This window comes from Mytilinidion resinicola, assembly GCF_010093595.1.
Source record: "Mytilinidion resinicola strain CBS 304.34 unplaced genomic scaffold BDZ99scaffold_16, whole genome shotgun sequence".
Lineage (NCBI taxonomy): Eukaryota > Fungi > Ascomycota > Dothideomycetes > Mytilinidiales > Mytilinidiaceae > Mytilinidion > Mytilinidion resinicola.
In genome coordinates, this window is record NW_022985452.1 from 1161002 (window position 1) to 1185929 (window position 24928).

Consider the following 24928-nt stretch of genomic DNA (forward strand, 5'->3'; position numbering starts at 1 on the left):
TCACTCAAACCACTTCGACTTCTCCCGCATCAACCTACAAACCTCTCTCAACGTCTCATCCATCTCATCCAGATCCCGCCCATGCATCCTCCTTCCATACGTCGCTGTCAGTATCGCAATCCCATTCCCGCACGCCGCCAACGCCTTCTGAAAATTCTCATTTCTCACATATGCTTTCGCAAGCACATGATACGCCTCCGCCAACCTCACATCCAAAATCCCCTCCGCAACCAACAACTCACACTGCCGCTCCGCCAGCCACATCCTCTTCTCGCAATCCCTGTTCTTCATCTTCTTCCCCGCCTCCTCCTTCAGCGGCTTATCATACGCAAACGGCACCGTCGGCGGCCACTCCAGCGCGCCCGTCACCTTCCTAGGCGCCATCGGCACCGCCATCTTCGGCACCTCCCCATTCGCCGGCTCCGCCAATGCCAGCTGCTTCCTCCTCAACAGCATCTCCGCGCGGTTGCGGTCCGACTCGCGCCGGTTCGCGTTGCAGCTGACGCAGTCGCACGTGAACTTGTACGGCCCGTTGCGGAACTGCTGCGCGCGGTCGTGCGCGGTCGTGTACGTCTGCGCGTTGGTGCAGTAGTCGATGGTGATCTCGTCGTGCTTGCGGATCTTGGTCAGCGCGATGACGCGGTTGTCGGGCGCGGCGGCTTCCCACCCGCCCTGCACGACGGCGGCGTTGGGCCGGCACGAGTGGTTGATGAAGCAGGTTTCGCGGAACACGACGATGCGGATGGCGGTGTAGTCCGGGGTGGGGAGCGAGAAGTAGTTACGCTCGACGCGCGCCACGTCGGTGTCGTAGGCGGTGAGGTCCGGGTCGTCGCCGGCGTAGAGGGAGTCGAAGAGGGCACGGTCGGCGGGGGGAAAGGCGTGGACGGCGTTGGCGATGGTGGAGGTGTTGCCGGAGCGCTCGGAGTCGAACCAGGCTTCCTGTGCGTCGGAGTCCCAGTCATTGGGGTGGACGGTGACGGGGATGGAGAAGAGAGGGGTTTCGAGCATGATTTCGGTGCCGGGCTTGATTTCTTCGACGTCGGCGCGAACGCCGCGGCCTTTGTTGGGGATGGCTTCTACGCGGTAGCGTTTTCGGCCTGCCATGGTAGAGGGAGAGGGGAGAAGGGAGAAGGTGATACCAGTGCTCTGATAGTGCTTTTGGAGATACCGACATTGATATGTTTCTTATATGAGGTATTATATGTGAGTGATGTTTCCAGGCCACAAAGAATCATGATACTTGAGCGTATCAAACTTGCCATGGCGATGCGACGAGAAAGTAACAAGGAGCTTCTAGAGCACTCGAGTGGACGAAAGAAAAAGGCTGAGAAGAAGGCCTATAGGTTACTCAAGTAACAAATAAAGTAAAGTTACTTCTGTGGCTATTCTGGATAGGTGGGTTTTGCTCAAGCGTTCAAGCGTAGGCAGGCTTGACAGAGTAAATGCTCGAAATACTGTGCCATGTTCAGATTCTAGCACTCGATAAAATCTAGCGAGAAGAGGAAAGGAAACGTGATCGGCAATTTGAACAGGTTAGCAACGGAGCACGCCTGGTAAGCTGATTACAAGGAGGTACAGCATGTCAGCCTATAGCTCACCTCCAGTCCTTTATCCACGGCCCTCCTCCCACCTGGAGTACACTCTCTTCCTTGGAATACCTTACTCTCGTTAGCGTCTTCATCATGTCTAAGCCAGTCTTCGTTCTCCTTCACGGCGCATGGCATAGCCCCAAATGCTGGGATCGCCTCATTACTGAACTCGAAAAAGCAGGCTACTCAGCCTTTGCCCCCGCACTACCTTCCTCTGGATCTAATCCTCCCGTTCCGGACTGGAATGCTGATATCGACATCATTCGCAGCACCGTCTCCGATCTTGTTCAGAAACATGACGTTATCATTGTCATGCATAGCTTCAGCGGTATGACTGGTGGCACAGCCTTGGAGGGACTCGACAAAGAGGCGTGCTTTTCTAAAGGTCTCAAGGGCGGCGTCGTGAGATTAATCTACATGGCTGCTTTCCTCGTGCCGGAAGGATCTCAGCACTCTCCTCATGGCACCAGAGACAACATGCTGCCTGACATGAAGAGTGATCTCGATATGTGGCCCCTCATCGCCTCCCATTGACAGCTTCTGACTTTTCGCACAAGCTGGCATCGTAACTTTCGCTCCTGAAGGTGCAAAGGACATGTTTTACCAAGATTTAGACGACGATGCAGTTGCCGAGCTGGCGAAGGACCTGCAGCCCCAGAGCTTCGGGGTGTTTTGGAGCACAACAACATACGCCGCTTGGCGTTATGTTCCAACGACCTACATTGAGTGCACGGGAGATAGACCTTCTACTCACGCTGCTGCGCAGTATCTGCTTGAAACGGCGAAGGCGAGTGGAACACACAAGATCGAACGCATCATCAAAGTGGACAGTGGTCATTCTCCGTTCATCAGCAAACCTGAATGGAGCGCTCATACTCTTATCAAAGAGGCTGGTGGACAGGTCTAGATGAGTGGTAAAAGTGAAGATAGTCGAGGAATTGAGATGCTAGGGACTTGCATTCTATAAAAGACAGAAGAGGGAATGATTATAGAAGTAAGAGAAATGAAGCAAACTCTCGCAAATCATACCCTTGCAGTTCACCTAGCTAGAGGAATAATGATGGAGAAGATCGGCTGACGAAAAGGATGTTCAGTGAAAGCGAAAGTGGAATGAGTGAGGGGCGGAAGTGTACCGCTAAAGCGCTGTAATTCTCAACAGTCACGTGCCAGAAGTGAGAGAGCGCGTAAAGTGGCACACGGGGTACTTGCCCGCCCCTCCTCCCAAATCCCACGCGCATCTCTTTTCACCCTCGCAATCCGCCCCAGATCACTAGGACAGCATGATAACAGTCGCGCATACACCATGGCTGTCCCAGAACTCGATATTCTGAAACCAGTAGACCCTTCCATCTCCAACACGGACGATTACGAGCTATTCACGCTGTCGAATGCGCAAGTCTACAATCCGAAAACTGGAAAGCCGGCCAATCTTCTCGATGCATATGTAGACAGCCCGGTTACAGTAGAGGGGAAGCTGGACCCGCCTCCGCGCGAACAGCAGAAGTACCGTAAGCGCATTCCCGCCTTCAAAGCCGATTCAAGTACTGACGCAAATGTGGCTATAGTCGTGCGCCGTCCATATAGCAAGGGCGTCACCATCGAGGTTAAAAATGTGACGCGCTTTGCTTGGGGTCAAACGCTTAAGACCAAAGAGATTATGATATGGGCGCTCGGACGCTCAGGATGGCTGGAAATTCGACCTTCGCGCGTCTACCGGGACAAGTACCAGGAGATGGTGGAAGCGATTGAGATCCTGTACTTTACGGCAGACATATATTCACAACCTAGGAAGAGAGGCGGAGGGCCCAGTGCTGAATTGCTATTTCAAGAGGTGAGCTCTCGATTCTTTGACTGCGATGGCCATGCTAATGATTTGCAGTACGCGGAGGAACCCCGTTTCCAGTGTAAAAGCAAAGAGGAAGCTTCTGAAATCTTCTATTCCCACAAGTCATTTTTAATGGAGGCCATGCTCAATCGATCCGAGGGCATTGGCTGGAGTAATACGCCTCTGTACCAGCATTTGAAGGCGCGGTTTCCGGTACGTGGCAATACTCGCGCATCTGGCTTAGGGATAAGAATACTGACCCCGGAATAGGCAGACTTCCAAGCGGTTCGCGATAAAATCAGTGAGAAGAACGACGCGGGCTCGCAGAAACAATCCAAAACGAAACCTAGGGCCGCCACCTCACGATCCGCCCAGCCGCCCAAGAGGACTGCATCGAAAAAAGAAAAGCCTCCAAACGTGCCCAAAAAGGATGATAATTGGTGGGAAGCTACTGCAATATGGGAATTGATGCAGAAAGCATTTGCGCAGGGTCATTTGAAACCAGGAGAAGTGACGGTGAGCAGCATCGCGAAAGAGATGGTCAAAAAGTATTCAATCGAGAGCGAAGGGCAAGCAAACAATTATCTCCGGGTTCATGGATCTAATCTCCGATTCATCATGCAACATCCGAAACGGAAGACAATGCTTCATTTCGTTCATGAGCCTATTTTCGAAGAGTTGGAGTCCAATACTTTACCAGCAGCTACCATCAGAATAGCCTCGCAGCTTGTGCTCGTTCCACGAAAAGCGCCTTTAGACCAAGACTCTAGCGAGGACGAGGCAAGCGACCAGAGCTCCTCTTCCGATGACGGAACGCGTAGGCATCGTCACTCTCACAAGGGCAAATACTCCGGCCTAAGACCTAAAAGCAGCAAGGTAGCTGGCAAAGGAAACAAAGGCAAAAAGGGGAAGACTACAGCGCCCGTTCCAATCGTCAATGAGCCCGGCGAAAGCGACAGCGGGGATGGTGAACCCATGGAATTGGAACTGTCCTCCCATGCGAAACGAAAAGGCTCTGTGGACGAAAGTTTGGCCAACCCGCGAAAACGAGCTGTAAGCGAGAGCAACGACCTGAACTCGCCTCCGTCGTCTCCATCTTCTTCTGCTAGCGAAGCAGTTGGTGATCCTCTACCACTGCGCTGGAGAAACTCCAACGCCAATTCTGTCAAATCTACTAGTCCTGCATTCCTGCCATCAATAATATCGAGTCCTCTGCTGTCGTTTGCAGCGAATGGGCCGGGAGACTCCTTTATATGCACTTTCGACGGCTGTGCACACAGGGTCTATGGCGCAAGCACGGAAAATGGCAAGGCCCTCATCAAAGAGCATTTTCAGGAGCACGCTTCTCGGCGACAAGAGCAACTCGAAATAGTGATCAGCGAGGAGCAGAGATCTAGGTTGCCCGTCAGGTCGGTGCCCGCTCCCATATTCAAGTCGAAAGACCATCATCGCTAATCTTGTCTTATAGCAACTTGATCAAGCGGATCCGCGAAATGACAGAGTCACAGCAGACGACATTCCACCTCCCAGGTATGGCGGCTGCTTCGCCCATTCCTACTGCCATAGAACGGCGGTATTGATATTTCCCTCGACATCTATTACTTCGCATCTTTCTTTCTACAGAGCTTTCTATGATACCTGGAGGTTGATTTCATGGCGTTCGGCAAACGGCGTTTCTTCGTGGCCAGGGTGGCCCAGTAACACTTGCGAACGGCCTCAGGTGGCTGTTGTGACTTATATACAAAGGAGGGGATGCATTACGGAATGATGCCTCGTGGCGGTGGATGTCGTTTAGGGGTGAGTGGCACACGAAATTACACACTGATTCTATTGCTTATGGATGTATACTGTAATACAGTACTGGGTCACACGTTTGGGCACACGGATATATCACTGCTCCGGCTCCACTCTTGCTCGCTCCACCCCATTGTAAGGAGTACCCCTGTCAGCAGGTAGCAGCTTCGACAAAAGATAGTCTGAGTGCCACTACATTGGCCCTTACATTATCCTCTGAATTTTGAAAGCCTATCAGGGTACCACAACCAGTCGCGTGTGGCGCCCAAGCTTACGTCTTGGTACTGTACGTTTATATGAAAAGACAAGAAGAGACCTTGACTGACTATGATCCATCCCAGGGCAATGTCGTACTGATAATCTAAGTTGGGTATATGCTGATATAAAAATATAGTGTGAGCGCCAAATCTCTGACAGCCTCATACCTCCCTTATCCGTTTTGAGAACCAATAGTGCTAGTATCACTCAGGTGACGATGAATTACGCGCCCTAGGTCTCTCATTTCCCTTTAGCCGCCCATCACCGTGATTACCCCTTTGTTCGCCTTTGCCTCGCCGATTCTTTGTTCCCCGCCCATCAAAGTGCTTTTGAGCTCCTCCGTCTCCTTGATGATCTCCATTACCAGGCGTCCGTCCCCCAGCGTCATTCTCCCCTACTACAACTTCTGTTGCCTCCCACCCCTCCTTCTCCATTGATTCTTCCAGCATGCCTCGGATTTGAGGTGCCCACACTTCTTCTCCCTTTACCAGCTCGTCGGATTCGAACACGTTCTGGCCTAGAGTGTAGTCGCCTTGGCGGGATCGGACTAGAGTAGACATGGTGCCGTAGGATGATACGGCTAGGCCGAGGTCGTGGCAGAGACTGCGGACGTAGAAGCCGGATGTGACGGTCATGGTGAGGCGGGCGGCTGGTGGATTGGGTTTTGGTCGAGGGGAGGGGTCTTGTGATGCTGAATCTGTGGGTTTGATAGGGGCGTCTTCTGGGGTAGGCTTGTTTTCTATAGATGAAACAGGGCTCTTGGAGGTCTCCGGTGGTGCTTCACTTGGATTTGAAGTACTCTCAACAGGCAATGCGCCTGACATGACAGGTTCTGGGTCCAACTGTTGAGTTCGGGACTTCTTGGAATCTGGTTGAGCTTCCGAGACGTCCTCGTCTTCACCATCCCGTAGTCTCTTGTAGCCCTGCTTCAAATCCTTCGCGTTCACCCCCATCAACTTTTGCGCACCCACCTGTGCCACCTCATCCACCTCCTCGACCGGCCACTCATACTCATGGCTCCCCCCTTCCATCCACTCCACCATTTCTAGATTCAGTACCTCTACTTCCCTCGGCTTGATCTCTGGCAACTCACCTCCCGCCCTCGCTAGCTCATACATCTTCTTGCCGTTAACCTTCAGGGCGCTAAACACACTCGGCTTCTGCATAATCTTCCCCCGGAACCCCTTGAGCGCCTCCTCTACTTTCTCTCGCGTGATATGCCCATAATCGCCCTTGCTGACCACCTTGCCCGTCACATCGTAAGTGTCTGTCGCTGCGCCGAATAGTACCACGCACTCGTAGCTCTTAGTGCACTCCAAGAACCGGCTTAACAATTTAGTGCCGCGGCCAATACCAATTACGAGCACACCTGTCGCAAGTGGATCGAGCGTGCCCCCATGCCCAATTTTAACCTGCAGGTTGTTGAACTGGCGCGGTTTTGCATTCGCGGCGCGCAATTTTGCACGTTCGGTGACGAACCAGGGGCGGAAGAGGGAGGAAGGGTTGAAGTGGGCTTGGAGGCGGCGGATTACTTCGGCGGAGGAAATGGCGGGGGGTTTGTGGATAGCTGTCGAGGTTTGATTAGAAAGTTGGAGGGCTTGTGGTTGCAATTGCGGGTGAGACGTACCGAAAACGCCTTCTAAGACCTTTTGGGGCTCTTTGGAGGTTGTCATTATGGCGCGGAGGAAGGCAGGTGAAGCGGTCATCGCAGGTTCATGCGGTGATGGGTGAGCAGCTTTTGGAACTGTGGTTAAGGTGCCGGAGGTACTTCGGGCCGTGAATGTATGCTTATACGGAGTATTGGGGCTGCAGACCATCTCCTTCTCATCTCAACTCAATCGTGACAAGATTTCCGAGATACTGCTCTTCTCATTGATGTGAGAACGGTGCTATGCTCTCTACCATTCATCGACTGAAGGCGTGAGCTAAGATGGGTCAAATACGCGCTGCCTTCCTCGCGCTCTTCATTTTCTCCGCCATTGGCGCTATATTACTAGAAAGCGTCTCAGGCCATATGCAAACCCGACTTCAGCTTCTCAACGTTCATGATTATGAGTTCCAGCACTCGGATTTCGAGCCCAATGTTGCCCGGCCGCATCTGGACTATGAGCGTTGTGCTCGATTACACAACAAGATCGTCGAAATAGGATGGCGAGGATACAATCCTGGCAAAGATCCGTCTCTGCGCAGCTCTCAGACCTGGTGGGAACGCTACGGAGAAGATGCCAAAAAGCTGCCATTGCCGATTTCCGTGATCGAATTCCTTAAGCTGGCTGAGCTTCCCGAAGATGATCTATCGTTTACCTTCCAATTGCGCGGCCTCTCTCATCCCTCGGAACTCTGGAATGGTCTCCAAGAGCTAGGCTATGAGGCCACTGAGATCGTGCTTTATAGTAGTGCGAATCGAGAGAGCCAAGGAATGGGCCTAATCTTCAATCACGAATTAAACCTAGCAGTATATTCGCCAACTATCTTCGACCACGCAAGGAACGAGGCTTTATTGTATCCACTAGAGACAGCATTGATGATGTACCTTAGTATGACCAACGCTGGGAAAATTGCTGCAGTACCAGAAGGAAAGCAAGAAGACAAGCCATACTCCACACCGTGGGCATGGCAGTATTACGGTGAGATGGACGTCAAATTTGCCGTGGACGAGTTTACGAACCTTATTCACGCTATCATCAATCGAATCTCACCGGAGGAGAGGTCGAATTCTATCAAGGAGTTCCTGGACCCCAACAAACGGTCTCCTCTTATCGACACAGGCACCTTGCACGCACTCAATATGCCAACAAGCTTTCTCCGTCTTTTCCTCTCTCGTGCGCCGAAACCGCCGTTCTCCTTCGTAGCACCCGGCCTTACAATACCAACACGCTCAGCTCTCTCACGTCTTTTCGCCTCCATGCGAGTGTTCGACATGTACTCCGACTCGACTTTCAATAGTCTTCTACCCCCAACACTTCTTTTCCCCTCCAACCTCACACTCACGTCCCCTCCGAACGCTTCGTTATCGGGAGCTTTCCTCTTTGGTGACCCTCAGACGACGCTAGACGGAGTCACTAGCGGCCTCTACATCGTCTCTCAATCCGAGCATTACGAGCCTTTTACGAATGGCGCTAAGCTCATTCTTCCATTCCCACTAGGCGCCAACGGCTTTGCGAAAAAGGCTAATTGGCAACCTATCGGATCCCAATTTGTCCTTTCGCAGAATTACACGGATCTTTATCAGATGGGGTCGAATTCCTTCATCGAGAATCATTCTATCATGCTACACCAGGTCTTTCAGAGCTGGCGACTGATGGTGGAGCAGGGGGTCTGGGATGTGGATGACAATGGAGTCCAGGGGGGTATGGAGGGATGGAGGCTGGCGGATGATGAGAAACAGTGGTGGAGATTTAAGATGGACGACGCGCTATGGTAAAGCAATGAACGCAAATCACTTGTTTGAGAAGAGGATATGCTGAACTGCGCCATGAAGTACGTGAAGCACTATGATAGATATCTGCATCTTACTACAACAATAAGGACGATAACCCCCAGTAAGCGCCATAAACACCCAACGCAATCGCAGTCCAAACACCTAGTCCGTTCATCACAAAACTTCTCATGAGCCGATTCGCCGCCTTACTATCATTAACATGCGGGAAATCTCCAGTAGGCCTCTCTTTTCCTAGAAAATCGCACAAGGGCGCCCACCCATCCGCCGCCTGGAACTCCAAAAGCCGCTCTTTCGGTACGATCCTTCTAACCTCATTGTTATGCTTGAGATAAAAATCCGTGGTCCGGACACGCACTCCGTACTTCTCGAACGTTTGCGCGTCCCAGAGGTTATTCATAATGAAACCAAAATGCATCTCTGGGACGAAATAGACGAGGTAGTATATGGGTCCTTTGTCGAAGGCTTTGCCTATAGAGCCCACTACGGAGTCAAGCCAGGCTTGGGGAGACTTTCTCATACCCAGAACGAACTATCAACCTTCAGTAAAGAGTCACCACTCTTTGAACCTCGGATCATTAGCAATGTTTCCCACCTTTGCATCCGGATACATCTCCACCCAGTCTTCAACGAAGAAGCAGCCTGGTCCGTCGACGATAGCGGAGTAGCCAGACACGATCTCCGCAAGGATATTTTGGCGCACGGCTTTGTCGCGCGTGTTTATTGCTTTTAGCCACATGGGGCCTTGAATAGATGCATTGGGGAGGAGATGCGGGATGGTGTGGTAGCATGGGTCGTAGCCTAGTATCTGGAGCCCGGCTTGGAGGGAGCTGGTCGAGGTTCGGGGGAGGCCGGCCTAAGGGGTTGGCTTCAGTTGCAATGGAGAGATACGTGGTATACGGAGGGACTCACTCCAATGACCTGTAATCCCTTGCCTTGTTTATCAAGGCCATTAGCCAGTTTAGCCATGATGTTTAGGTCTGTATAGCGAAGTAGTATAAAAGTAGAGGTGTTGTTTAAGCACCACCATAGGTATGGGCATCAAGGGAGATATAACTAAAACAAATATTCCCCATCCGGAATATGCGTACGCCATCGGATACGCCGAACCGAAACACTGGCGCCGCAGCTATGGAGCTTACTTGGGCGGTTGACTAAGCATATGGAGCTCATAAATAGATATGTGCTTACTTCGAGGGGATGCGTGCATGGGTAGTGAGATAGTGACAGGGATTGGTAGCGGTGGTGAGAAACTAGGGGCCCATTGACGCCCTTTGAATTTGGAACTTTAGGACCTCCCCATTGGTAGAGAATCTGCTAGACAAATTGATTGTTCAGAGCTATTCCAAAGGCTCCTGAGAATGATATCAAATGGGAAGTTTTTTGACTACCGCCCCAGCTTTTTCAGTTCTAGATATCTCAATGGTGGGAAAGTAAGCAACGTGAAGCCAGTAGCAACCCACAGTCCCAGATCCGCACCATCTTTACCTACCAACTTTGCAACAGGTCCGACATACCATGCCTGGTCCATGCTCACTATCGCTCCTACCCAACCGATCAAGAATGAGGCGAAGGCAGCAAGTCCGGCTGGTACGCTTTTCCAGTCATGCCAGACGTCCCAGTCAAAGCCATCATCTTCATGCTCTAGTTCCGGATTACGAGACCGTAGTCGTTTGATACGTGCGGTGCGAAATAAGACCTGTTCCTCCAATGCAATGCACACGAATATCGAAACCCAGTACCCCATCAGCGCAAGAAAGTTCTGAAATATGTCGAACAGCGAGTTGCGTCCACCAATCGCACAGGCCGTGTAGATGGCGACGATGAGTAGGGTAAGAACCCAACGGGGGACTCGGCCAACGCGACGATCGAGCATCTGAAGAACTAGTGCTGAGGAGTATGTTGCTGCGATTTGGTCTGCAATTACACCAAGTGCGATTATGACGCCGCAGATCGAACCAAACGTGCGGAGGCCATTGAATCCGGCGAGAATGAGTGCTCCTTGCGATTCATCGTAGGCTGTCGCCCAATCCGGATTTTGCGCAACGCCACTTGCGAGGCCGACGCCGATGAGGTAGGCGAAGGAGAAGGCGATGATGTTTCCGAGGTAGGTCGAGATGAACAAGGCCCTCTTTGAAGTGGTGGGCGAATAGTATACGAAGAAGTCGGCTGCAATAGTAGACCACGCCAGCGGCGAAGAGACACACAACGATAAGTAGGATAACCTATGACCGATCACAGTGGTAGAGTCGCCTTTGGAAGGCGCAACGGTGTCGAAGTTGGATCCAGCGCTTCCGATGAGAACGAAAAGAACTAGGACTTGTGGAAACCAAGCATAACGCTCGTAAGCGTGGAACGCTTTCATGCCAGTTACAGCGACTATGAGTGCAATGATGGAAACAATGACAATCCCAACTATGAGAGACATACCGCCGCCTTGTACAGCGGAGAGAAGCTGGCCAGTGATTATGCAATTAATGGTGCCGTATCCAAGCATGATAACCAGACTAAGTACACAGCATAACTTGCTTGGGTAGTAGCCCATGAAGTATCTAGCAATTATCTAATACTGGGGATTAGCGACATTGCTGAAAGTATGTTATAGAGCTTATACGGAACATTGTATTTGGATAAGTAGCATACCATGGTTCTATTACCGCTCCGTGGTCCCCATGTGCAGATATACGCTGGCCCAAGGCTGCCAATCAGGGCTCCAAAGACGGCACATAATGCAGCATCTTTCAGACTCAGGTCAAAGACCAACGGTCCTAGCATGGAGAGTACGACAGTATTTGCGGTCAAGTCGCAACTAACCCAGAGTAGAATGACGTCAAGGATGAAATACGAGGTCGTAGCCACCGGTTGCCGTTCGGATAGCGTAACTCGAGCGATGCCTCGAGATTCCAGGCCTGTCAAGGCCTCAAATCTGGAGTTCCATTGCTTGACGGCTTTCCAGGTAGGTTTATGAGACTGGTCTGCTGGCGTGTTGGGGCTATCTGAAGGTACTGATATAGCTGGAGGGCTTCTTTCGTCAACACATCTTTCGAGATCTTTTGAAGTACGTCTTATCTCTTTTGCCTCCGGGCCTGGGTCCTCATCGTTCATTATCGATTAGAGAGTGCTGAGAATGAGAAATGATTATGCCGTTCTTATAGTGGTATCGAGATATATAATAGAAATTAAAGCGAAGGCCTCTAGTCGTAACGATTACATGCCTGGTCGTCGGGTCATCAGCTCATCAGAGAGACGCCGGGCGCAATTTTCTTGTCGGAACATATTCATGTCTGCTGCCGGCCCGTGCCTAGGTAAGCGTTGTGGTCTGGACGTTATGTGGTTATGTAAAAGTCGATACGCAATTTTTTACCTGATGGAGAGATGGCGCAGAGTGGGGAAAAGCCAGCCGATGAGCCAGGCCGTGCTCCAACACCAAAGCCCCTGCAATCACCTTTCCCTAATGTTTCGACTTCTGCGATTGGTTCAATGGAGGGGAGTCTTCCTCGCGTCGAGGTACCTATTTACTCCATTTGATTGCAAACACTTCCGAATGTAACTGCGTGAATCGGTTTTTGTTAGACACTACGTAGACACTGCGCGGCACCCACTGCTGTCGCTTTTTACTTCACAGACACAGGCTGTTGGAATCCACGAATAGCTCATTTGCTATTAGACTCTACAAGGCATTGTGAGGAGCCTCTATCAAATACAGTATGTTACAGGATGCATCACGAACCGCGAACGCGACAGCAGCTCTGGAGTCCGGCTATTCAAATCCGCTATTTGGATTTGGTGGACAGTATCCCCTCCTCGTCAAGAATGCGGCAAACTTATGTTCCACGCGTGCAAACTTTTTGATAGTCAGCTTTATACGTTTAATCTCTTGTCAACGACCTTACGAAGCTCTTGTCCTCGACAACACCATCCTTCACCCAGAACGCATGCCCGCCCACCAAATTTGCCATCATGACGTCGGTGAAAAGCCTATCTCCTACCACAGCGATTTGAGAGGCACAAGTTACGCCAGAGTCTGGGGCACTACGGAAGTAGTCAAACACTTCTTCGCGGCATCCAGGTTTCTAGATTGAGAGCGTCAGTCGTGATGGTCTGTGCATTTCTGATACGTAAACCGGCTAACTTTGGTCTTATGTCGGAGAACTTTGACTCCTGTATTGCGTTCAAGGACGTCTGCTTGCTTATATCCCGGATCGGACCCTGTCCCAGCTGTGTTGGAAACAATCAGGAGTCGGGAGCCAGGGTAGGCTTTGCGGAGTTCTTGAAACTTTTCCTTTGGCATTAATTAGCTACGAGATCCTTTTCAAAGAAAAAAATGTTTTTCATATGAGCTCAGGAAGGGACAGATGAAACTTGTTGCGCATCCTGATGAAGCTGTCTCTTGTAATTTTGACAGACACGAAGCTAGAAATGAGGACTAAAAGGAATAAATTGCATACATTGTACGGCTTATAGACTTCGTCGGCATGTGGTACAGCAAAGCAGTTATCCTTGTCTAGGACTACCGCCCTGATATCCACCTTTGCTTCTCCATCTCTTGCTGCAAATGCCCTAGACAACGGCACTGGCAAATGATTGAACGTGGAAACTGTATGATGAGGTAAGCACAATGCCGGATCCCTGATCAGCCTGAAAACGTTCAGCGTCCCCGAGATGTTCATAGGGAATGGTGTTCGATTACTGATAGGTAGAAAAGGTGAAGGGGTGGAGCTCCGAGTTGGGATGGATGGTGGGAGGTCTTGGCGGCAGCGGAATTTAGGCGCTAGCGAATTGAGCTTCGGCCTCACTTTCAACACCTTTCCAAATTCCTCCACATTCTGTATCGACCTTCACACCAACCTTCGAGCTTCTACAAGACCCTCTCTACCACACTGCCCGACTGATATACCGACAAAATGACTAGTACAATCGGCATTCCTATCAAGCTGCTCAACGAAGCAACCGTGTGTGGACCCCGCGAATTTCCTCTCAAGCGCAAGCGCAAATAGCTGACAACAAGTGCGGTTCTAGGGTCATGTTGTTACTCTCGAGATCACCTCCGGCCAGGTCTACCGCGGAAAGCTTATTGAAGGCGAGTCTCTGGATGCTGATCCTTTTTGAATATGCACTCGAAGCTGATATATTTCTCGCGCAGCCGAAGACAACATGAACGTCCAACTTAGAGACATCACCGTTACCGCGCGCGACGGCCGTGTCTCCCACCTCGACCAAGTGTATATTCGCGGCTCACACGTGCGCTTCTTCATCGTCCCGGATATGTTGCGGTACGCCTGGTCACACTAGTCCTTCCCGAACGGTACTGGGGATTTTGCTGGACGAGGCTAATGGATAAATCAGGAACGCGCCCATGTTCAGGTCGAGAGGTACGAGGGGTAGAGGTGTGGGTTTGGCGCGTGGGAGGGCAACGGTGAACAGGGCACGTGGTCAGAGAGGTGGACGCCCGTGAGAGGAAGCCAATATCGCGACTTAAGATACTATGCGCTATATCAAGGCTGAAGCAGAGGGCTGCTATGGACGAAGGGCACCTTCACCCACATCGGATGGTCAACACGCGAACAGCGGGGAGATGATGGCATAGCCAGGGCGTTCGGCGCACTGCCAGGGAGGTCCCAAGTCTTTTGGTCTACTTACTGGCCTCATTCATGGCCTCAAAAATCGAAGGCACTCTGCAAATAGCACAATTGAACGATATTCAGCCAATAATCAGCTACAACTTCCTGATATCATTTTGGTGGTGGGGCATCTTCACTCGCGCCAAGACCACCGAGCTCTCCGCAAAAATGACGCCTCTTCGACCCTAACAGCATTCCACCAGTCCTCCACAGCAATGTGAATAATACCATCTATCTGGTCCCAAAGATGGAAATTGAACATCCCCGCCGTATTCTAGCTGTCGGTGCCCCCGATTCCGGCGTCCTCCATCTTCTCAAGGGTCTATAACCTAGCTCACATACCTTCTGTAGCTCTTCTAACACCCCACAGATCTTACCGGATCGGCTCCCGACCTCGTGACAGATTCCACTGCCGGCCTTTCACACGAGTGGAAGCTGGAGACACGCTATTATACCGCTACCCTCCCCATCTGGATCGACGAAATACCGCATATCGGCGAATGGCGGGAGGAGTTTGTGAAGCCGGAAGCGCAGGAGGTGGTGAGCGTGTTGGGTGCTTGGGTATACTGTTTCAGGAAGCCGGTTAAGGAAGAGCATTTGGTAGGTAGCGCTTGAATATGGATTACGACACTAGGCTGATCAAGGAATAGGACTCTGTGAAGGAAACACTGAAAGCCATCGCCGATGTGGTGGAGAAAGCTTGCGGATATAGCTCCGACTCCGTGTTGCTGGCAGTCGCCATGCCACAGAGCACGACGCCACATCTGGAGAGGAGCTTCGAAGAGTGGGAAGAACTCTGTTCGGATTTTGGGTTCGAGTTCGTGGATTTCGAGGCGAAGGGAAAGAACGAGTTTGGAGGTTGGTGATATTCTATTCCACTAGCTTCGTGCTCGAAGCTGACATTCCTAGAACGTGTCGGCCTTCAACGACTAAAGGAAGCACTGGAGACGAATGACTGGGCTGGTGATGGGGAGGACCTCGACGACGAGGAGGGGTTCGAAAGCACATTTGCCGCGGAAGAGGCAGAGATGAATATGGAGCTTTTTGGCATGAAGTCAGCTGTTAATGGGGATGAAGATGGAGCAGATAAAGTTGATCAGGTTGATGACTTGGAGCATATGATGCAAAGGATGCAAGCTATAAAAGGTGCGTCAGTTCTAAGAAATCAAAATGCAGCATCCAGATCACTGACACTATTGAATAGAGAAGAGTGAGGGCATGCCAGAAGCCGAGCGGAAGAAGTTTGCAGCAAAGGCTGTTAGCGATATGATGAAGATACTATGATATGCATCACGGCACCCTGTTTTCCATGATCATTTATTGAACTTCCTTCGACTACCGAACCAAGCCCAACCGACTCCCATATTAGAGCCGAAACTTTGCAAGCTATGGTAGCTTATACGATGGCTCGAACAGCATCCCCATCCCTATGGCGGACAGCGCACTAGCCAGAAACTTCTCCGTGACAGAATACTTATGAAGGCTTTTGTCCCAAACAGATCAAGAAAGGGAAATCCATCGTCGTTTCCGGTAATTTGCCCTCAGCTTCGACCTTCTTGGAGAATGTGTACGCGGTCTCGACCTTAACATTTTCAAACCCAGCTCTCTTGATCATTGCCTCTATATCACCCCTCTTGATCCCATGACTCTCCACGCCCTCTCTCTTTGTCGCTGGATGGAATCTTATCGCCTCACTACCAAAATCTTCATAGTCCGTCAACGCAATCCGACCTGCCGGTCTTAAAGTCTGCATCAGGATCCCTAGAACGACGGAAAGCCATGGGAGGTGATGAAGGGTCAAATGGGAAACCACGAGATCGAACCTGTACGGCACATCGTGACCAGACTCTCCTCGTCTAGTTGCAAGAGCGGCCGCAGCTCCTTGAACATGCACGTCATCTGCGTCTTGCACAAGGACGTTGACCGCAGCTAGGTTGGCGGTTTCGGGCTTAGGAAGAGCGGCGACTTTGGCGTTGAAAGCATCGATCATCCCGTCTGCGGTATCAACGCCGACAAGTGAGCGAACATGGGGTGCTAGCTTGAACGATACTAGGCCGGTGCCACAGCCGATTTCGAGGACGTCAAGGTCTGGTCTAATTGTTAGATAAAGGATTTTACTTGCTAGCAAGCTCATACCTTTAGCCTTGCCTTCAGTGAATGCCGGCACGTGATGCATAATACTTTGGACCGCTTCGTCGCAGGTATGCACATGATCTGAATTCGAATCCCATGCTGCGGCTTCAGCGCTGAATCGCTGGTTGTTAGCCTCCGTCATGGCTCGCGAATCTGTGTAGGATAGATGGGGCGAGGTCGACAGAAGGCTAGAGAGATATGGTAGTCCGAAATCGCTCTCGCTTCGTTGAAGCGGGGAAACGGAGCTTCTTCTGACCTCACCTCTTGGACATTGACTACTACCGACCCAAAAAATTCAATTCAATTGCCTACAGCATTTCTGAGATACTTCGTGAATTTATTGATGTGTGCCGAGAGCATCGCAAAGTGACGCTCTTCGAGACCTCTAAAGGTCTATTGACATGCGTACAGACTGGAGAATAGTATACTTCATGGCATTCGAGAAGCGATATAGGGGATCTCATCTTCTTCCTAATTCTCACTACTCCTTCTGATATCAGCCATCAAGGAATCGTTGTGCTGATTTCGGCGTCTTCGCGCTGAGTGTCAATCGCAACCGGTTCGATGTTCGCCCTGCTATTCTCAGTTTCCACCAGAGGCCTGCTCTCTAACGTCATGATCTCTCCAATTCTCTTCTGTACCTTGTCATTCAGCCCAGCCATGGTCTTGTCCGGGGTATCCTTTTCCCCATCGTGCAGTAAAATGTTGAAGTGGGGCCCAATCGGCTTTCTGGACTGAGGTGTGCCGTGATATATGATCACACTTGTTCTGAATCTACCATTCTGTTGGCAGAATGCATCGTGGACGACATTGATCCGCTGACTATCCAATCTTCCAAAGGAGGATTCGAAGAGGAATGCCAGATTGACTTACCCTGTTAGTTGTAATGATGATGGGGAAGTAGAACACATACCGACAAGGTCGGCTCTTGAAGGAGATCCGAATCTCGAAGGAGGTTCCGGTATCACCTCACAGCCGTCGGAGCATGTCGTCTTCGGGCAGGGGAACTTCGTGCAGGTTAGACATGACTATCGAGATGTGTGTATCTTGTTGAGTTTTTGGGGATGTGGACTGATCCCGGAGCTGGGAGCGCGGCTCTAATACTCTTCTAATGTTGCAGAAGTAGCAGAAAGAAGGCTCTAGTTATAAGCAAACTTCTCTACGCCTCAAAGAAGATTGATTGAGCGACCAGAAGTTCGGTTGTATTGCATCCATTTGTTGATGATTTCCTCTGGCAGAAATCTATGGAGACTGCGTTGAAACTGGGTAGCAAACGACTGTACATCGATGCCTCAGCACGGAAAGACCGCAGCTAGGACTCAGCTACATACTTGGAAGTAAACCCTTTCTGACAGTAACATTTCGAATTTCAGCTTCACTCGCACCCCTAACAAACCCTACTGAGTTCTAAACCCTTCTAGTTGTCGCATGAATCCACCCCCCTTCAATGATGGCAAAATGAATTAACTCGTCGAAGTCTCAGCCGACCTAGTCTCCGCTATTCCATTCAAACGTCAAACGCTCGACGTCTTCTAAGTCTACACGATTTTCAACAGCCGCACACACCGCCATGTTCACTTAGCTTTGCGTCTCTCTGCTGGACCCCGCTAACTTTGAGAGATGATACCATGAACATGCTGTGCCGCAGCGCTGGCCAGACATCGAGCCACGTCCTTGGTCGCGAAAGCATTGTCTGCGGACACTAGCTCGGTGCATTTTTTGTGAGCCATGTGAACGACGGAGGCCCGCATATAGGTAGGTTCCACTAATGAGGGAACAAAGATGGATAGACGCAGGGTCCGTCTCTGGCCCGCTAAGGAACATGACCAGGGTACTCAAGTTGACTTGTACAGTAAGCGATCAGGGAGAGAGAAGATATCGTGACTGCTTAGTGGACGACTTACAGACGAGTCTTAGCATGAATTCAGGCGATTAATTTGAGTCTGTGTTATACGCCGATAGAAGGTACGCTAACCGAACTGTCATCGAGTCTGGGTAGGGAGCTGTGGTATACTTAGGTAGTTGGGATTGCTTATCCGTTTCTTTCGTGAAAGGTTCGGCTCTGGCTGTATTTCCGGGCATCTTTGCAGTTTTGAGATGGAGAATGTGGTGTAAGTGATCTTTTGATGAGCAGCCACGAAGTTGATGTGAATGCTTGTGTTATTGGAGTACTTACGGAAAGGAAACGAGCCTATATCTGAGCTACGCAAAAAGAGAGTAATTGTCTCGTATAAAACAAGAAGCTACATTCTAGACTTGCTGGACAAGGAAAGAAAAAGACTGTTTCGAGCCAGGCACTCCGTCATCTTCTAGGATAATGACTATAACCAACCCGACATCAAACGCGTATCCTCTGTAGCGACCTGTGCACTTAAATCGATCACAGAAATAACAAACCATCCATAATGTTGGCAGTTGTATTCTTTGTTCCAAGCAATCGAAGTAGATCAAACCAATGAACTCGGCAGCGACGATGAACATACCAAATATGCTTTCCTTTGCAAGAGAGTGTGTTGCCAGCGTGAAACTGCGAGCACAGACTCTTGCAAGTATCCGTACCGCAGACCGCGCCTAAAAGCTTGAAGCCGGAAGAGTATGTTTCCCGTTCTTTCTAGGTACCTTCCCGAAACTCTCATTTCGTTTGCATGTCTCCGTCTTTTCATGCTGCACCAGACTCACCGCATTCTGCTGCTTCTGCTCTTATGCTCAAGAATAGAGCGCGCCCCATCACACGAACTCTGTAGCGTGTCCGTCTCACGACCTACCCTTCGATGTTCCAAGGCCTTCACACACTCTCTGGCAACATGGAGAGCGACCTTAGCGCTTCTGGTAAGTAGTCGCAGTCTTCCGTTAATAGTCATATTCTGATATCCGCAGTCCAATCCAGCCAATTCATGGCTCCGAGCTCCACCGTCATTGGCGAAGCAACCGTGTACCCACGAACCCACGAATGCGATGTCTGCAATGGGCTGAAAGCGCGCCCAGACCTAATAATCAGCCGCCTACTGGCCTTGATGGAGGCCGAGAGGACACTGACTAAGCTGGGGAAGATGCAACTAGCGCGTAAGAACCACTTACGTGGAGCATGGAAAAGGTGACACACTAATTCTAGAACAAGCTGTCTCGTGTGCCACCTTTTTTCATGCCCGGCGTGCCACAGTGGGAGATCTGAAACTCTATAGTAGACGTGCTGACTCTACCTTTCTTTCAGTCAATTTCCAAGTCCTCATCAAGCACGCATGGGAAGTTACCGACCCAAGCTCGATAAGCTTGATCTCGATATGTACGCCTTGCGATCGAACTTACTTCCGGATCGTACGTACGGAATGGGGCATCTTTCAGGTGCTCGTGGAAGGCGATAAAACCAGTCGGCAGCGTGCACTCCCCGAGTTACTGAGAAAGACGGAGGCCATACTCTCCAGACTGTCGCAGACACCACTTTACAATTGAGGATCAGTTAGAGGTCGGCCGGATTGGGGAAGCAGAATCGATCAAGGCGTCTGCGATAGACCTCGCCGGGTGGCACAGTGACGCTTCGGATTCTGGTAGAGATGAGAAGGCGACCAGACAGATTGATGCAGGATTCTTGCTCTAAGACGAATAGCGAGTGCGTTTCGTAGGCCTCTTTCACTATATCACCTCTTAGCTTGAGAAAACAGCCAAAGCCCATGAATAGTAGTAATCAATCTGATGAACTCACCACTTCGGTTACAGAGACCTGCCATAAGTTTGTGCACACCGGTTTGCCACTGCTTGGGGTGCCTTGAGGGGCTTTTAAGACTCGAAATCCGATGTCAAAGTCGATGCAGTAGAGATTAGCCTGCCTTTTAACTGACCGACTACCTCCTAGCCGAGGCACCCCTCACAGTGGTGTCAATTGGGCAAGATTGGAGCTGAATAATGATGAGTCTGTGTGCCCATACTGATGGCATAGTACTGTACCTCTTGACCTATTTCTTGACTTACGTGGGTGCCATGGTTCCGTTCTCCGAGGGATTCTGCGTGCACCCTGCTGACGCTGTCTGGGGTAGCCTCGCGAGCTTACGAGCTGTCCAAAATGCCGAACTTCCCTCTCATTCGGAAAGCCGAAAATACTGTAAGGCTCCTCATGCAGCGTCAAACGAATGTACGAAGATCCATGACGAGGCAATGTAAAGTGCGCAACAGATCCATTCTCGCATTCTTCGGGTATTGTACACACCCACAAACTCCCACATCGCGCCCTACACTTACGATCTCTTACACTTCTATACGCTCACAGCTTCCTCCGCCTCCCTGCCCCCCTTCCCCCTACCACAGCCTCACTAACCACATCCCTCACAACCCCAATCGGCCCCACCACCCCCGTCACTTCATCTACTGTCCCACCCATCTTCCGAATCATCTTCTCTCGCGCAGCCTGCACGCTCGGGTCCTCGTACAACAGCGACTGCGAAGGCATGTACTCCTTAGGAATCGAATCCTGCTGCCCCTGCTCTTGTTCGCCACCCTCATCCTCATCAACGGCCTGCTGGAGCTTCTCGATATCAAGTGAATTCGGTCCTGAGAAAGACGCAGAGGTGGATGGATTTGATGTCGCCGATGTCGCGCGGCCAAGGAGCCCGCGCTTGCGGCGGCGGGAGTTCGGTTCTGTAGGCTGAGCCGCGGAGGCGGCTGAAGCGGCTTGCTTCTGAGCGAGGAGGGTGATGATGACGGAATCGAGGGATTCTTGGGCCTTTGATGGTATGACGGAAGCGGGAGTTGGCTCCTGTTCTGCGGGTTCAGGTGCTAAGGTGAGCTTGGAGGAGCTATTTGTCGTGGAGTTTGAGTGGGCGGAGTGGATGGATGGTCTGCGGGGTGAATTGACTTCTGGAGCTAGTTCTTGCAGCGGCGCGGATGCGGAGGCGTCGAAGGGGAAGGTGGGGGTCTCTTCGGCGTCGTTTGATTCGTCGTGTCCTGCGGATTCGGGTGTTGGGTTGGATGCGACGAGGTCGAGGGTGTTGGCCCTTTTCATGGGCCTTTTGTCTTTGGGGGCGGGTTTGGTTGCCCCCTGTGGCTTATCCGCCGTCGACGGCTGCTTAGTCTTCCTCAGCTTTTCTTTATCCTCCTCGGATAGAGGTGCGGTGGGTTCTTCTACAAACGGGCACGGGGCCTTGTTTGCTTGAGGTGCTCGACATGCTAGTAATATATATTTGCGAAACGGAAGCTTTTCGCCAGATTCAATACAATCCCGGAGCCAACTGGTAGAAACTATTGGAATGTTGTTTTCTCTCGCGTATGTGAGTTTTTCTTTGTGGGGTGTAGGGGTGTTGGAGATCACGACCGATGTTTGTGTTGTCAGAGTTTCTTCATACGTTGCGCCTGAGCAAGGTTAGCGCGAGATCCAAAAATCAAGAAACTCTGTGGTCTTCCTACCCATGAGCCCCACAGTCTTTACCACGTGAAGCAGATCCGTTCCAGAAAAGCCTGTTGAGTTTATGACCATGCTGTCAAACCCTACGTGGATTAGTTATACCGAATTGCCGTCCCAAGGAGGCGGCGACATACCTTCAATGCCAATTATGGAGAATGGTCGGCAAAGAACGTCTGAGTGGTCTACCAATTGCTTTCTGTGTAAGCATTTCTCAACCCAGAATTCCGTCACCCTGATTAGCTTATCGGCTGGTTCCGGCGGATCCGGCACACTGGTCAACGCAAGTTCATGCGGCACGATGAGGTAGCCCTGGCTCAGATCATCGTCTGATTCTGAGTTGAGGTCCACGGATTTTCGGATCACGGCGGCACCGTGACTGCTCAGATGTTCTACGAGAATGGATGTCTAGTGGAATTAGCTAACATTGCGACACTGCATACGCTGACATACCTTGGCATCGTCAAAGGCATGGATAAACACCACGCGTCCTTGGAAAATCCTATCACGAGGTCTCAACGAAAGCCCACGTAATGGTGGAGCCATATCGGTAGTTGTTGAGCGGCCGTTCTTTGGTCCCTCGGACTGTGCCGCTGCACCGGGGTTCGCATCGACCTTCTGTACAACACGACCTCTGTCGAGAAGCAGATTATCGTGACTATCATCCACGTGGGCATTCCACTCATCGCTTTCGGTCTGCTTTCCGGAGAACCCCCCAGCGGTGATCTCTGTCCAGATGGACCCATTTTGGCCCCCCAGTCTCGAGCTGGCTGCGCGGCGTAATTTTCTTCGCGGGTTGGGATCAAGATCTGATTTTGCCAGGTCCGTATCTCGGCTTCGCTTCCCCAATGCGACGGATGCATTGGCGTTGCGGTTCCATGCGCCTCTGCCGCGCTCCTCCGGCGGCATGCGTGGATCATAATAACCTTCTTCCAAAGCCATGCCCCTCTCAACGCTCTGCTGGAGCCATTCTAGCGCTACAACTTTTATCTTCCATATCTTGGCATATTCGTACTTTTTACCACTAGCAGTAGCCGCGATGAGATGCGTGACACTCTTGGTGAGATCCCCATGGTATTCCGCGCCGTGTTGTTGGACCGTTTCCGCGATGTACTGCCTTTGGAGCACTGCTTCGTGTGAGCACATTGGCGCATTAAGACTTGCTAGGCAACTCACTCTCATCGAAGCCGGTCAAGCAGATCTTGAGGCCGTCGAAGGTGGGGACGCGGTGTTCATGCTCCAATGCTCCCACGTCGGTATCCCCTCCTTTCATCCAAGACTCGCGCACAGCCTCGAGCCATGTTGAGGTCACAACCACGACGTCGGGCCTCTCTTTGGCGACGTACTTGTATTTGGGGGTGTCGGTGCTGCCGATGAGGAGATGGGTAACGTCGGAAGTGAGGTCGTATTTGAAGGTAGCGCCCATCTGGACCGCAATCTGGGCGTATTCATCCTAGGCGTTCGGTCAGAGTTGGCTGGGAACCTGCAAGGCGGAAACAAAGCACATACTCGCTGCTCGACGGGAATTGCGGTGCTGCACAGAACAACACCTGCAAGCGGCGCCTGCGCATTGCCTGGTGAATGTTAGCGGAGGGCGAGAATTGGGGGCATGTTCAACCTACCGTGGTGTGCATCCCCGGGCATCGTGAGCTGTCATAGACGTAAGAGGGGGTGTATTGCGGGTCGGGGAGGAGTGGTCTGTGGCGCGGGATCGCGTCGCGTTGATCGTGTTGTTCTCGTCCCCACATTTCCGAGTTGTGGCTTGTTGTAGTGAAGAAGTCACGTGCCCGAGATCACGTGCAGAAAACAAGCTCTTTTCCAGGTGGCAGATCTGCATAACCTCGGAACGGCCTCCGTAGCTCGATCTCGCCGTCCGATGGCGTCTCTACTGTACCATTGACTCATTTTTCATCATGCCACCACGGCATATCTCTCGCGAAGTGGCAATTTGGAATCAGCTTCACTTTCTAGAAGCTAGGCGAAGCTACGGGTGTCGAGGTTTCCGCGGTCGAGGCTGCAATAGCATATTAGGGCGCCCAAAAGAAACTGCGAGATTCGCAGGCCAACATGCAAGACGTCTGCAAGACGTCAGCAACACTAGGGAAGACCCTTAATGCGCGTTAACCCTACGGGAGGCGTTCGTCCTAAATCGGCACCCCGGACGTGGATCTTGTCGATATCTGGCCGTCCATCTTCCCTCTTTGCCCTCTAGCCGCGACGATAGAGCTTGGAGGGGTGATCTGACAACCATGTCTTCTGCCCGCGATCATGGGGATCAGTAGCAGTCGCAGGCGTGAGACTTTAGTGCCATGTGCCTGTCTGTATCTCTTGCATATGAAGATAGCAGCACTGCACATGACCGGACCCCGCGGGAGGATTTGATGCCCTCGGGACCCGTCTATGCATCCACTTCCCCGGCCTCTTCCAGATATCTGCCCCTCCATGGGCCGAGTGTGGCTCAGGCGTCCTCGTCAGCTCTGTGCCGGCACTGCTCGGCCGCGCTCGTCGTGCGTGAGGCAGCCGACCGTGTCCGAGTGGACGCTGCTGCACGGAGTAGTCCCGCGCAGCACTAAGCATGCTACAAAGGGTACCCGCCGCAGAACTTGGATACGACGCCCACTGTTCGCCACAGGAATATGTAATGCCTCATAGTGATGGAAAAGTGGTGCAGCCATTGTGTCGCCTCTTAATGGCCGAAACAGTCGTGCCTTCTCTCCACTCACAACGATCCCCAGTCATATGTAGGCAATGCCTCACAGGATCAGAAAAGCCTGCACTGCTGGTGTGCCGACTATTCCGGACCGAATGTTTTTTTGGCCTGCCCTGCTGCGGTCAGTTCATCGCAGTGGGCCGCATCCATGCCAACGGCCGCTCGCTCGT

At 51.5% G+C, this 24928-nt stretch overlaps 12 protein-coding genes across 12 annotated transcripts; 5 read left to right on the forward strand and 7 right to left on the reverse strand.

Moving 5' to 3' along the window:
* On the reverse strand, positions 1 to 1172 carry BDZ99DRAFT_501378 (SET domain-containing protein; the record flags this gene model as incomplete). Its single annotated transcript, XM_033723807.1, has 1 exon — positions 1 to 1172. The coding sequence occupies exon 1, from the start codon at positions 1102 to 1104 to the stop codon at positions 1 to 3; it is 1104 nt and encodes a 367-aa protein (XP_033573533.1). The 5' UTR covers positions 1105 to 1172.
* Positions 1173 to 1572: 400 nt separating this feature from the next.
* Positions 1573 to 2496, forward strand: BDZ99DRAFT_574063 (alpha/beta-hydrolase; the record flags this gene model as incomplete). Its single annotated transcript, XM_033728344.1, has 2 exons — positions 1573 to 2085; positions 2147 to 2496. Exons 1-2 carry the CDS (start codon positions 1683 to 1685, stop codon positions 2494 to 2496), a joined length of 753 nt encoding a protein of 250 aa, XP_033573534.1. The 5' UTR covers positions 1573 to 1682.
* A 396-nt stretch (positions 2497 to 2892) lies between these two features.
* Positions 2893 to 4994, forward strand: BDZ99DRAFT_394147 (uncharacterized protein; the record flags this gene model as incomplete). The annotated part of the gene is made up of 5 exons (XM_033715875.1): positions 2893 to 3097; positions 3155 to 3420; positions 3469 to 3627; positions 3685 to 4823; positions 4883 to 4994. 5 exons carry the CDS (start codon positions 2893 to 2895, stop codon positions 4992 to 4994), a joined length of 1881 nt encoding a protein of 626 aa, XP_033573535.1.
* Positions 4995 to 5278: 284 nt separating this feature from the next.
* Positions 5279 to 7178, reverse strand: BDZ99DRAFT_466135 (tRNA pseudouridine synthase B; the record flags this gene model as incomplete). The annotated part of the gene is made up of 2 exons (XM_033720698.1): positions 7094 to 7178; positions 5279 to 7033 (listed from the first exon to the last, which is right to left on the reverse strand). Coding segments are annotated over exons 1-2 (1439 nt in total), but the record flags the coding sequence as incomplete, so codon positions are not given.
* A 129-nt stretch (positions 7179 to 7307) lies between these two features.
* Positions 7308 to 9157, forward strand: BDZ99DRAFT_466137 (uncharacterized protein). Its single transcript, XM_033720699.1, has one exon. The coding sequence runs from the start codon at positions 7397 to 7399 to the stop codon at positions 8888 to 8890; it is 1494 nt and encodes a 497-aa protein (XP_033573537.1). The 5' UTR covers positions 7308 to 7396; the 3' UTR covers positions 8891 to 9157.
* On the reverse strand, positions 8982 to 9761 carry BDZ99DRAFT_394141 (uncharacterized protein; the record flags this gene model as incomplete). The annotated part of the gene is made up of 2 exons (XM_033715873.1): positions 8982 to 9437; positions 9501 to 9761. Coding segments are annotated over 2 exons (717 nt in total), but the record flags the coding sequence as incomplete, so codon positions are not given.
* Positions 9762 to 10201: 440 nt separating this feature from the next.
* Positions 10202 to 12196, reverse strand: BDZ99DRAFT_466139 (putative vitamin B6 transporter). The gene is made up of 2 exons (XM_033720700.1): positions 11549 to 12196; positions 10202 to 11468 (listed from the first exon to the last, which is right to left on the reverse strand). Exons 1-2 carry the CDS (start codon positions 12008 to 12010, stop codon positions 10293 to 10295), a joined length of 1638 nt encoding a protein of 545 aa, XP_033573539.1. The 5' UTR covers positions 12011 to 12196; the 3' UTR covers positions 10202 to 10292.
* A 277-nt stretch (positions 12197 to 12473) lies between these two features.
* On the reverse strand, positions 12474 to 13624 carry BDZ99DRAFT_423097 (HAD-superfamily phosphatase). Its single transcript, XM_033717014.1, has 4 exons — positions 13354 to 13624; positions 13038 to 13187; positions 12799 to 12978; positions 12474 to 12749 (listed from the first exon to the last, which is right to left on the reverse strand). Exons 1-4 carry the CDS (start codon positions 13573 to 13575, stop codon positions 12666 to 12668), a joined length of 636 nt encoding a protein of 211 aa, XP_033573540.1. The 5' UTR covers positions 13576 to 13624; the 3' UTR covers positions 12474 to 12665.
* A 185-nt stretch (positions 13625 to 13809) lies between these two features.
* On the forward strand, positions 13810 to 14518 carry BDZ99DRAFT_510815 (Sm-like ribonucleoprotein; the record flags this gene model as incomplete). The annotated part of the gene is made up of 4 exons (XM_033724494.1): positions 13810 to 13857; positions 13925 to 13985; positions 14049 to 14178; positions 14252 to 14518. The coding sequence occupies 4 exons, from the start codon at positions 13810 to 13812 to the stop codon at positions 14358 to 14360; spliced, it is 348 nt and encodes a 115-aa protein (XP_033573541.1). The 3' UTR covers positions 14361 to 14518.
* Positions 14519 to 14773: 255 nt separating this feature from the next.
* BDZ99DRAFT_490322 (uncharacterized protein) lies at positions 14774 to 15810 on the forward strand (the record flags this gene model as incomplete). The annotated part of the gene is made up of 5 exons (XM_033723044.1): positions 14774 to 14846; positions 14897 to 15126; positions 15177 to 15384; positions 15436 to 15672; positions 15731 to 15810. 5 exons carry the CDS (start codon positions 14774 to 14776, stop codon positions 15808 to 15810), a joined length of 828 nt encoding a protein of 275 aa, XP_033573542.1.
* A 190-nt stretch (positions 15811 to 16000) lies between these two features.
* On the reverse strand, positions 16001 to 16801 carry BDZ99DRAFT_524014 (S-adenosyl-L-methionine-dependent methyltransferase; the record flags this gene model as incomplete). Its single annotated transcript, XM_033725853.1, has 2 exons — positions 16001 to 16614; positions 16663 to 16801. 2 exons carry the CDS (start codon positions 16799 to 16801, stop codon positions 16001 to 16003), a joined length of 753 nt encoding a protein of 250 aa, XP_033573543.1.
* A 3800-nt stretch (positions 16802 to 20601) lies between these two features.
* Positions 20602 to 23692, reverse strand: BDZ99DRAFT_501386 (uncharacterized protein; the record flags this gene model as incomplete). The annotated part of the gene is made up of 7 exons (XM_033723808.1): positions 20602 to 21999; positions 22054 to 22134; positions 22186 to 22456; positions 22502 to 23175; positions 23225 to 23501; positions 23558 to 23622; positions 23671 to 23692. 7 exons carry the CDS (start codon positions 23690 to 23692, stop codon positions 20915 to 20917), a joined length of 2475 nt encoding a protein of 824 aa, XP_033573544.1. The 3' UTR covers positions 20602 to 20914.
* Between the last annotated feature and the right edge of the window lie 1236 nt (positions 23693 to 24928).

Excerpts from the sequence above, each read along its gene's own strand:
- BDZ99DRAFT_466137 (XM_033720699.1), top strand. The coding sequence starts at position 7,397 with ATGGGTCAAATACGCGCTGCCTTCCTCGCGCTCTTCATTTTCTCCGCC.
- BDZ99DRAFT_466139 (XM_033720700.1), bottom strand. The coding sequence starts at position 12,010 with ATGAACGATGAGGACCCAGGCCCGGAGGCAAAAGAGATAAGACGTACT. Across the intron at positions 11,469-11,548 it reads GGAGCGGTAATAGAACCATG|ATAATTGCTAGATACTTCAT; the intron begins GTATGCTACTTA and ends CCCCAGTATTAG.
- BDZ99DRAFT_423097 (XM_033717014.1), bottom strand. The coding sequence starts at position 13,575 with ATGAACATCTCGGGGACGCTGAACGTTTTCAGGCTGATCAGGGATCCG. Across the intron at positions 12,979-13,037 it reads TTCTCCGACATAAGACCAAA|AAACCTGGATGCCGCGAAGA; the intron begins GTTAGCCGGTTT and ends CTCTCAATCTAG. Across the intron at positions 12,750-12,798 it reads TTGTCGAGGACAAGAGCTTC|TTTGCACGCGTGGAACATAA; the intron begins GTAAGGTCGTTG and ends ACTATCAAAAAG.